General features: G+C 41.9%; 1 protein-coding gene across 1 annotated transcript in view; it reads right to left on the reverse strand.

Annotated features, from left to right (window-relative positions):
• epha4b (eph receptor A4b) overlaps nucleotides 1-12,307 on the reverse strand; it is a 96,523-nt gene that overhangs the window by 29,490 nt on the left and 54,726 nt on the right. Inside the window, exons 7-10 of the mRNA XM_008433614.2 lie at nucleotides 11,039-11,374; nucleotides 9,372-9,484; nucleotides 7,181-7,343; nucleotides 4,709-4,817 (exon numbers count right to left, since the gene is read on the reverse strand). Of these exons, the coding sequence (XP_008431836.1) occupies nucleotides 4,709-4,817; nucleotides 7,181-7,343; nucleotides 9,372-9,484; nucleotides 11,039-11,374 (721 nt within the window). The remainder of the gene's footprint in view (nucleotides 1-4,708; nucleotides 4,818-7,180; nucleotides 7,344-9,371; nucleotides 9,485-11,038; nucleotides 11,375-12,307) is intronic.

Raw genomic sequence — 12,307 nt, forward strand, 5'->3', positions numbered from 1 at the left:
GTGGTAATGTGAAGAATTAGGAAAATTCAGATGTGTGTGTCTAAAGTGCTTTACAACTGGGATTGTGGCTGGGTTGTGTGAGACTCTCTTGGCTGCTGAAAGCAGGGTTTCCCCCACCTTAAAACCCAGAGCCCTACATGGCTAGAGAAGTGGTCCTACAACTTCTGGATGTGTCCCCTTGAATTAAATGTCTAAATTTTTATTTGCAAGAAAAATTCTCTGTGCTTTTGGTTCCACTTCACAATTTTGTGTTACACTGTTTGGATGTATCACATGAAATCCCAGTGAAATACTTTTGCAGTTTGTTATAAAAAAAAAAAAAACCTTTGGAAAAGTTCAAGGATGTTATTCTTTTTAAAATGGTACAACATGTGGCTTTAAAAATTGTAATATGAACATGTCTGACAAAAACTAATATCATGAATCAGATTTTGGGCAAATTTTTCTTTTGCACTTCTTTTCATTTCTTGACCCTGCCGAATAATCTGCAGCTCAATCAAAAGCTAAAAGAATTTAGGGAACAAAGTAGATAAACCATTTAAAAAACGTGCTACAGTCAAAGACGGAACAAATTTATGCYGACTTGTCTCCAAAACTCCCACATTAAAAAGATGCAGACAGAAAAACACACAGGAATCTGGCGTGCAACTGAAGCCCGCAGCAAATCAGAAGAGGAGACGTCTGATCGGCCGCAGGATCATTAGATTTCAAACAAAACTACGCCCCAAACCTGAGACACGCCGAGACACACGGCCAAAGACGCTCAGAGGCAGAAGCTGTAAGATGTTCAACAAGGAGTGGGARAACGTGAAGACCAAAGGGGGAGAATGCTTCTTGAGTGAAAGGCCATCTGCTAAATCCATGGCAGTGCCAGTTTCCTAGCCGCTCCCCATCGTTTGCACCTGCCAGCCTGCCAAGGCAACCTCAGGAGGACAAAAGAGCAAAACTTCACATGCAAGCCACACATGCTTGCAATCGCAGACTCGCCGAGCTGAGCAATAATGGCATGCACACAGCAATAACTGGCGTGATTTGTCAGCAGCGTGCTGCGTCTGAGTAGCTTTGGGTGTTTTTTCATGTTTTCCCTCCCGCTGTAACAATAGCATAACAGCACTTTATTAAATGAGAACAGGAGAGAACAGAATCGCCTGCAAATCAGCTTGTTTATGTGGCAGAGTCGTTCGGTACGCTGCAGGCGAAGGCTGCAGCTGATGGTGAAAGTGTTTGAAGGTGGACATGGGACAGGGAATGACAGTGTCAGAAAGGTGTATTTATTTTTGCAATTCAATTMGAAAAGTTCTATTTTACTATTTAATGTTTACGCCACTTGTTTTTTCTACTTAACTTTCCGTTAAAATGCTTGGACAGCGCACCTTTAGGAAAACTTATCCTCCTTGTCAATRGTGATTGATGGATARCTGTAGAGGTCGTCTTCTAGATGGTTGTGTGCTCCCATTGCTCCCATACTGTAACATTTCTTTGCTAAAATCCCCCCTTTTAAATTTGTCTTTATTTATGACATTCGCTTTTCCATACAAACTTTAATTTTGATCTGTATTAGTTAGATTTTCTAATAATTAAAACAGAGAAATACACATTTGAAATGTATCACTCCCAGTGTAATCTCTGTCCCTTCTTTGAAGCAATTTATTGGAATGAATTTATATTTGAATGCTTTTCTAATTTCTTGTAATAAACTGTATCCTTCAAATACAGAATTGTTGCTCCAAAAGAACAACAACAACAACAACGAAAAACCCTCAGCACTTTTATTCAGTTTAATGATTATTTAAATAGCTGGCATTTTGGAAGAGACGGGGGTCCTTCAAACGCCTGGTAGAAAAATCAATTAAAACCTGGCCGCCTCTCAATGTCAATTTCAGCCCAATCATTGTTCATATTGAGCCGGTCACAGCGAGTACATGTGATTGTCGATGGATTCATCCAAATGCAAATTCCAAGAACAAAACAGGAAATGAAAGCTGGAGAGTCGGAAAGAGAGAAGAAGGGGAAACATGCCAGAGAGGGTGGAGAGAATTTGAATGACGGATGAGAGGGGAGAGATGAAAAACGGGGAGGAATAGACAACACAAGAGGAGATTAGTTTTAGATATTTCCCTCCTCCACCCCCAATTCCTACCAGCTTCAAGGAAGACAGTCCTATTGCACCTAACAGCGCAATCGCCCACCCATCATCTCCCCTTACCCTTTTCTCTCCCTGTTTCAAACACACTCGCAATCTGCCTTTTCATCTTCTGCTCCTTGCACCTCCGCTTTCTTTCCCCTGGCTCTTCGCTTTCCTCCATCAATTTCCTCCAGGCCTCCACCTCCTTCTCTCTATCTCTCACATCATCTGGAAATGTGGCTCTCCGGCGGCACCATTATGCTTCAGATGTACCTCTCCCTCCCCCCCGGCTGCAATCCGTCAATCCTAGCACCTTTCTAATATGTTTATTCTCCACTTGTGTCTCTCCCTTTCTCTTGCTTCTGTCCATCCTGACCAAATTTCTCTAAGCGCGCACGCACACGCGCACGGCACTCGTCGGCTCTCTCSCGATTTGGCTTTGATCTTTATTCTCAGGTCACAAACAAGGCGCACACTCCCACCTGTGAGCGCACGTATTTCGACAGATGTGCTTTAATAGAAAGCAGCCATCACCGCGTCTTCCTCCTGAGCGTCCAAGCCTCTCATCGGACGGAAGATAGAGACAGAGGGGAGGARGATGAGGAGGAAGAGGAGGAGGAAGGCCTGAAATTGATGGTACGGCATCGACCTCTCCGTAAAACCTAGTTAACACCTCCCCAGCCTGTGAAATCTGATTAGATGAGTGTGAGTCTGTGTTTGTGTCATCACATGTGTTCATAACGCAAAATGTTTCACAGGTTGTTTTTTGTTTTTTGTGCTTTTTTTGGGGGGGAGGGGGTGAACAAGCCTGTAATCCCTGTCTGATTAAAAACACGTTGATGGGTTCCCGTTCGCGTGCYCTAAGTGCTCTGTGTGTGTGCGTGTAGGTGTGTGCGBRTGTACATGTGTGTGTTTCACAGCAGCCAGAACAGTCTCCGCTGATTACATCCCTTCGAGTCAATAGTGAATAGAGCACTCAGCCTGATAAGCAATCACATGAATCAATACTAATGTTTTTAGCGTGTGTACATAAGCATGCGCATGTTTGCCCGTGTGTCATTCCTGAAATGCGGGCAATCTAGTCGGAGCGCAAGGTGGGTAAACATTTGGTTACAGGTGTTGTGGTTTCAGGTCCCCTCTGGTCCGTTACTTCCTCTCCAAAGAGCTTTTTCACCTAACACCTGATGCTTTCATCATGTCACCTCTTAGAGATCGGAGCTCTTTTTATCCACCCCCCCACCGCCCTCCCTCCATCACTCCTCCATTCTTTCCGTCTCATCTATTTCTCCTCTCTGGCCTCCATTGAGGCTGAGCATTAACAAACCGTCTAACCTTCAAAGTGAGTGACCAAAGAAGTCCACGCTTGTCACATTCAGCGGAGCCCAACCTTTAATCAGACTTTTTGGTAAATGTCAGAGATGGACGCCCTCCTTTTTCACACCTATGTGTAATCTCTCCACAGACTGATATTGAGAGGGACAGGAGGRAAAATCAGATTCTAAATAGGTGGATGCAGCTTTATTTTGCCAAGCATGGTCCTGGCAAATGATTGCTTTTAGCAGTAAAACGAAGTGACTCTCGAAAAGCTTCCTGTCAAAATGTGTTACAAAAGTATTYGCTCCTCTCGAACATTTCTACATTTTGTTTGGATTTTTTTTGCCTGGTCAACAGGCTGTTATTACGAAGCTGAAGGAATACTCAATACTTTACAGTTAAATTAAAGCTGCAATGTATTTAGTGAATAGAAGACGGTGTTGATGTTAACATTTTTTAAATTTTGTTTTACTGTGGGGGCGGTTTGTTCAGGGTTACATGCAGTGCAAAATAAAAAATAAAAAATTAGAATTTTKAACTCCTACCACCACAAAACCCCATTTCCYTATTGGTKCCGTCTCTTCAAGGGCTTTTGCAAACTACAAACAGGAGTTTTTATGGTTTTCYTTTAACAATGACTTTCTTCAAGCCACTTTTCTTTGAAGACCAGATTCGTGGAGTTCATGACTAATAATTGTCCTTTCAGCATAATGTCTCTGTAGTTGTCCCTTACTGTTCCCAGGTTCAAATGGGAACAGCGCTCAAAACATGCTTTAACTTCTCCACTATTCAGTCCTTGACCTGTTTGGTGATTCTCAGACTTCATGATATTGTTTGGCATCATCATGATGTGTAAAACACTTGATAAATGGCAAATACCCTGAATAAACAGCCAAAGCTGCAATGCGATTGCTGAGATCAAGGCATATTCATGTGTTCGTGTGGCCCTGTCAAAGTTCAGAGCTGAATCCAATTGCAATTGCAAATCTGTGGCGTAACAAATACTACTTAAAGTAAAGAAAAAAAAGAGAAAATCAATTTATAGATGAACAAATCTGTYAAAGACATAAACCAAGAGATGTGCTGCTGTAATCGCAGCGTAAGGTGGTTCCAAAAAGTATCTCACAGAGGTCAAATACAAAACAGCTCCACACTTTTCAGATTTTAGGTTTATAAAACATTACCTGTGTCTCATTTTGCTTGCTGTACTGTTAAATTTTACTTTCATATAAGACTTTGAGTTTTTGGGTGCCCATGTCTTTCCCTTACCTTCCACTAACAACGAAGCAGGTCACCAAGAAGATGAGGAGAACAATCCCTCCTGCAATGGACACAACCAGAATGGTGGACTGGTTTGGGTCCCCAATGGCCAAGACGTCTGCAGAGCCAGGGAAGCAAAAAAAAAAAAAAGAAGAAAGTGAACGTTATAAAAGTTTATTAAAGCAGGTCTTGGCGAGAAACGAATGAAGCCCACGGCATTTTCTGTTGAAGGTAAGGTGAGATTAAGGCAGGCTGGGAGTGAAAAGACAGAAAATGATACCACGGACATGGCGAGGGAAAGAGAGAGCATGAAAAATTATAGTATTAGAAAAGACATAAAAGACAGAGGCAGAAGGGAAGGAGAGAGAGAGAGAGAGAGAGAGAGAGAGAGAGAGAGAGAGAGAGAGCAGCAAACAGAGGCACAAGAGAGGAAAGGGAGGTGGATGGAATAGTAAGTAAGGCTCTTGATGAAAAGCTTTCTCCCTCTCGGTATCGCCTGTGAGGGTACAAGAGGAGACATGAAAGCCATTTCTATTCGGCCGYGCTGTCCAAATGGATATGTTAACATTGCACATAACAAGGCTAATGCCAAGAACTTTCTGCAAAGACRCATCGATTTTTACGCCACACCAATCGAGCCATTACTCAAAACAAATACCCCCATTTATCTGGCTTAGCTGAGCGTGAGCAGACATCCAYGTCTGCAAGTGTGTGTGTGGCACACATATGCATAATACGGCTGGGCATCTTGAGAAGTCATAATAATCCAGGTATTGATCTCCTGTTACAGTTGGAGGCTCACACACACACGCACCGTCCTGTAATGATCAATGCAGCTGATCTGATTAGATAACTTGCACGTGATTGGTACAAGATCAGCCAATTAACATTTTACGACGCCTTTACTTTGATGTGGACCCGTTGTTGTGAGGAGGCTGTAGACCACAGAGACCCATACAGCATGTTGAGGCATCAAATTAATGATATTTGTTGGAGCGCCGGAGAGGAAGTAAGGCTCTGAAATACTTTTATTGACAACTGAATGATTTATAGGGTAATGCATGCCTTTTCTGTGCTGCACAGTCAATGTACTTTGAAGCGCTACACATTTACTGATTCACTCCACTCTCCCTGCCTGTCTAGGAATCAATGATCGCTTTGAAAGCCACATTAAAGGGAGTAAAAAAAAAAAGAAAAAAMCCCCAAAGAGCTCATGATGAAGCAATATTAAAGGTGGCGAAATGGATACGTGACAGGGAGTTTGACAACTATATCGTAGGGATTCCACACAGTGTGCATAGTATGAGGCTTATCTGGTCTGAAATAACAGGGCTTGGGTCAGCCAGCTCTGTGACAGGGAGGGGTTGGATATAAAAAAATACCTAAATCCTTGCTCTCTGACTTCAGTTGGAGAAAACCTGTTGAGTCATTTCACTTTGCTCCAAAAGTCTGTTTGAATTAAGATCTCCAGTCCAATCCCCTATTCACATTTTTCCCTTTCTTGTCAAATTGATTTGTCTTTCGTTTACCGGAAAAAAAAAGTACTTAAGCACACTTTGAAGCCACTGGCTCAAATGCGCGCAYGGCAACACGCGAGACCGCCAGGGCGTCTCTGCCTCACAGCCAAACCGAGGAAGGAGCTGGGGTGAAAAGCAGGGAACTTTAAAACCACAAAGTGAATTCATTTAGTGAATTGGAAGGAACGACTCATCTGATAATCATCATGGCAGCATGCATGTGTAAATATCTCGTGGCATGAGATCTCGCAGTGTCAAAACATCACGTCGGACTTCACCGWAAAGTGGAGTGTGACTGGAAACGAGTGAATCGATTTCTAYCAGCACCGTCTGCTATAAGAGATACTTATAAAAATACACACTGTACAAAATAAACTTAGAGTCTTCATTTCCTCAATGTCGGACGTTACATCAGACTTAACGTTTTAAAACATTGGCAAAATCACCAAAAAATCTCTAATAGCAAAATATCAGAATACAGTAAGATGTAAGGCAGTGTCCTGTTTATCAGTTCAAATAATTATATCTGGATATAAAGACTATCCGGCTATTAGAACATTTAAGAAGGAGGCATTCTGTGCCACAAAGTTAAAAATGATTTGATTTGAAGGTTGAAGGTTTGGTAATCCAAAGTGACCTAAAGCAGTAAAGAAAAAAGAAGTAGCCTTATTGTACATGTCATGAAMAATTAAGAAAAAAATGTTCATTTCTGTAAACTTCACTAAGCTAAAGAGATCCAGAAATGTTACATGTGGCACAGCCTCCTTTTCTGATTTTCTTTTATTGTTCCTTTTGGATCAAAGGCTTTAAAATTATTGAAAATTCTGTTTGAAGAACTAGATTATTACTAGYGTAGGTACAATTTGAAGTTGCTGCCCATAAATCATAGAAAAAACTGTCAGTTCTGAGCAGAAAAGACAATGGAAGGAAAAGACAAAATATCTAATACAAAAAATATATATACCCTCATGGCTGGTTTCCAGTTCAATCTCCCCACCGTACGTCCCGTAGCCCCCATCAGTTCGAGCCCTGACTCTGAACACGTAGGTGGTCCCAGGCTTCAGGCCGTCCACTGTCATCATGTTGGATCGAGTCTTTAAAACCGTGTAGTTCTGTTCCCGCTGGTTCTGAAGAGGAGCATTAACCAACAGGAAATAAAATAAATACTCAAAACAAGGAAGACATAAAAATGAGAACRGTTTTGATCTGGAGCTCTGGGCTGCGGTATCAAGAGACGCAGACTGAATAGAGATGTTTAAATCTAATAGAACGTCTTAAATTGTTGAATTTAGCAGTCTCTCGGAATCTAATGCACTTCACGACATTTTCGGCACTGGTCCATTTGGCCACATTTATATTTGAGCATCTGTCAAATCCCAAATCTTATCTTCTCTTAACTCTGGGGCAATATGTGGTTACTAAAGCTGCTTCATTTTGTTCCTCGATTACCTTCYAGGTGCGTGCACGCACACTTAGATGTGTGTGTGTGCGTGTGTGCGTGCGTGCGTGCGTGTGCATGTGTGTGTGTGTGCAGAGGGATGATGAGAGAACAAGTTTGTCCGCCAGTAAGCTKATTCCCTGCTGAGACGCTGATACTCCACCTAATGTAAGACCTTCTACAATACGGATTAACAAGATTTTACTGTTAATACATGCCAGCACACACAGACACACAGGTCTAATTTCATCACCTTGGCTGTGTTTTACAAGGTTTGTGGGACAGATGTGTGGTTAATTAGCTTGATGCGAGCAGTGGAGGGGATATGAGAAAGAAAAAAAAAAGGCAGAGGAGCCGGAGCGATAGCGGCACGTTTGTGATGAAAAAGTCATTAGAGACGTGGCCTTAGGCTAAACCCATATCCTGCCAACATGTAGGAGCACAAGGAAAACAGGAATGAACATTTAACTGTAATAAATCTGAAAAAGGCCTGCTGCAGTCATTTTGAAATAGTTTGATTTAGAAAACAATGAACAAATTTATATTACTTGCACGCTACCTGACGTTATTAACGTCTTTTAGGGTTAATAACTAACATCCCCAACCGCATTTAATATCTACAGATAATTCAAGTCTTCTGGTGTAAAGAACTACARTATAAAAAATTTGAAATTTATATGCAAATATGAAAAATTTGCGAAAAAAAATCATTTTAATGAGATGCCACAAAAGGTGCTGAAGCAACCACCAATTTCTCAGAGCATACAGCAATGTAAGCACTCCTCCTCCCTSAGCTGGTGCTGCACAYGTTTGGTCAGCTGGCTGAAATCAGGCTAACYGAACCAGACAAGCAAACCTGCAAAAACAATTTCAGATTTTACAGCAACAATAAAAACATTTATTTGATAGGAGACATTAAAGGGTTTTTAKTCTGTACTTTTGTTCTGATCTAAAGTAAAATGACAACACAAAGTAGCGCTGCCTTGCATCAAGAACATCCCCGAGACATGGCTTTCCTCCACAATCCAAAAACATGCATGCTGCGTTAATTGTTCTATTCTAAGTTGCCCTGAGGAGCGAATGTGTGTGGGTCCTTCGTGCCTCTGTGTTKGTCTGTAAATGACTGTTGGTCTGGTGATAGTCACCAAGGATACGTAGGTGTAAATAAAGAAAGGATGGACATATGGCATCGATAACCCTTCGAATGATTTATAAAGAAGCTGACGCTGCGCAAACACAGCGATCTGTTTTTTTAGCAGACTCTCAGTGTAATATATAACCTCAATGGACCATGTASGACAAGTGATCTGTTGTATCCTGTTCTCAACCTCGGTCAMTGAACATGCAGGAGTTGAACATTTTGGCAACCTTTTGGACTTTTCAGCGTTCTACATTCACACGCATATAAACTGTGGTTTCAATCATTTTTAACCGTGTTAATGAAAGACGCTAAAGCCAAATTTTGGAGCTGTTCCGATATTATTATGAGCAGGCGAAACCAGACTGCATAAAAACAACAATCTGACGTGGGATTCACATTTCTGATCGGTAAAACTCTACTTTAGAATCTTTAAGAAATATTTTGACACAAATGTTTTGAGTTTCCAGAGAACGAGGGGACATTTTTATACCATAACACGTTTTTTTCTACAATAGAAAAATCTAATTATATTGTCCCTGTCGGCAAAGAACAGTGCTTTTCAGTGCCTCCCCTCACCTTCTCGTAGTAGATGACCTCATACTCCACGATCGCCCCATTAGGTCTCTCCGGACCCTGCCAGGCCAATGTTACACTGTCCTTGCTTCGCCTTTCCTTTAGCACGACGCTCACTAAAACGACAAGGAGAAAGCAGGAGCAGCAAGGAGAAAGATAAGTTAAAATGGTTACAAAAGAGGAACAAAAAAGCAGATGGTTTGGCTAAACAAAGACATCAGATAAAGCATGCCCACGACGCTTTGTTGCACAAAGCCATATTGCAGTGTGTTTGTCATACATTTTGGTAATCACACAGCCCACGACGCGTTATGTACAGTACACGTGTGTTCGCRGCGTTTAATGAAGCGCACGTTTATGCTGCTCATAGGAACATCATGAGATCTAAGCATTATCAACGTGAAACCACGAAAACTGTGTGATTTCCTGTGCAGTGTTTCCACACTGGGACACCTGCTCTGGTGGGATGACGGTGTGGGTTTACTCGCCTGCGCCTGTATTTGTGCAAATGTGTGAAACTCGGGCTTATAGCTGCGAATAGCATGTGCAGCACRTAATGTGGTTAACAGCCTCCTCCGCCCCTTTTCACTTTCCACTACACACACATCCACGCGTATAGTACGAGGCCTATTACTCATCAGCACCTTGTCATGAACACCTATCTTTTACACAAATTTGAGTCCCACCAAATGACAGACACACATACTATCATGCCTACACGTGTAAGCGCAGAGGCGTCAGGGTCATTTTGTKATATCAGTGAAATTCCCCATTGCAGCAAATTAAGGTTGTCACTTTTTTTTTTCTTTTTGACGGTACAGTGCCTTGTAAAAGCATTCTAAATAATTTTACGCATTTTAACATTTTCTCACTTTGCAACCTCGAATTTGAATGTGTTTTAATGTGATTCTGTGCAACAGACCAACATAAAGTTTAACGCAAGTTTGAAGTGGACAGAAGAAAATTAAACCTTTATGCTTAAAGATTTGCAAATCAAAATCTGGAAAGTGTGACATGAATTTGTGTTCAGCTTCACAGAGAATTATTTGCAGAACCACATTTCATTGCCTTGAAAAGGGCACGTTTTAGCATTTTTTCTGTACTATTTATGCACATATAGAGATTAATTTGATCTYCTAGTTGAGCTAGATTAGTGGAAGAGCTTCAGCGAAAATGCACTTTTAAGTGTTACCACAGATTTCTGATAGCATTTAGATCTGGACGTTGAGTCATTGAACAGGTTTTAGCTGCCMTGTGTTCAGGGTGATGTGCGCCATACATCCCATTCAGCATGTACACCAAAAAGTGCCAGAGTTTCATTTTCAGCACGTTTGCCTTGTTTGTGGGAYGTTGGTAGCTTTTGTTCTTCTTATCACTGTTTCATTGAGAGCACAACTAATCGTTGTAAAGTTTCGGCCCTTTGCAGCTCCTCCAGAGAGACCATGAACTTCTTTGCAGCTTTTCTGATTCATATTTTATTTATCAATAACATGTACACTTTTGAAAGGCGCTGTTAGTTCTCAAGAAAAAGAACATTTTAATTTTACACATTAAAACTCACGCTCAGGAAATATAACAATCCGGCAGATTTCAGGTTAAAATTCTGCTCTTTGTGTTTTATCGACGGTCATGTTTAAAACCATTACTCAAGCAAATGTGCACGTTCTCACCTGTCTGCGATGTTGTAACATTTATTACCACCGTGCCTCTGGGGGTCGGACTCAGATCTGAAACTCCGTTCTGGCTCTCGATCGTAAAGGTGTAGTTGGAGTCCGGCTGGAGGTCAGTGATCAGCACGYTGGCCGACGCGAGCCCGAACTGTCTCGGGACAAAATGGACGCTGCTGCCGCACGGCGCGCACTTTTTGCCTTCGCCGGAGCATTTTCTGCAATGGAGGCTGTAGGTAATGTCCCCTCTGCCTCCCGTGTCGCGGGGCGGYGACCACTCCAGGGTGACGCAGGTCTCATTCACAGAGGAGATGGGATTCTCTGGAGCAGACGGAGGACCTGATGGAACAGAATGGAGGATGTAGGTTTCTGCATGTGGAAAAACTTCATTCAATTCGTAACTGGAAAAAGAAGAAAGTTAAACCTTGTTCCCCACCTSCCCCCTCTTATCCTTGATGCCTACTCCTCAGCTATTTCCTTTTGCATCCTTTTTGAACTCTATCAATAAGAAAGGAATACTTGTAAACAAAATTTTTAAATCACAGGAGCAGAATAGCCCACAGCGAAAACAAACGCTGCCTGTGAAATCTGACGCAGCCTTTASCTTCTGCCCTAAAGCAGAGACGAATGGTGAGCTACAGAAGAAGCTCTTTCCCTTTGCAACACCAGTTTAAATAGCAACATGTTGCCATTTCCCGTTAAGTCAATTGTGCTCTTTATGAAGCTAAAACACAATCTCTTCTTGTCGTACATCTAACCAGACGTATAAATGTATAAATGTGTAAATGTATTGATACAGAGACCTTCTTTATACTTTACATCTTGTATTTCTGATAGGAGTTTTGATAGTTGAGAACCATTGCTTGAGAGAACTCTGTTTAATTAACGCTCGTTTAAGAAAACCCTTCAGGATGTTATTCCCCTTTGTATTCACACCATCAACTAAGTAGAGGTAACGTCAATTTCTATTCAACTCAAAAAGATATTCTTATCTGCTTATTTCTAGAACAGTTCCAGAGCTGCTCTATGGCCGCCTCGCTCTGCTTTTGAGAAGATTCCAGCACATCATCAATGAACACTGAGCTCATTCAATGCCATTCATTTTCCATGGAAACCACTCGAGAGGAAGCCTCTGATTTTGGCTGCTTACAGCCCAGCGTGGTGTAGGGATCTCAGCCATATGAAAATTTTGCTGGACACAGATGCCAATTTCTCATGACATCTCATCAGGTCCCAGCTGAGCAACGAGCCCCAGGGGGTCCGGGAGGAGGG

The sequence above is a fragment of the Poecilia reticulata genome, linkage group LG17 (assembly GCF_000633615.1).
Source record: "Poecilia reticulata strain Guanapo linkage group LG17, Guppy_female_1.0+MT, whole genome shotgun sequence".
Lineage (NCBI taxonomy): Eukaryota > Metazoa > Chordata > Actinopteri > Cyprinodontiformes > Poeciliidae > Poecilia > Poecilia reticulata.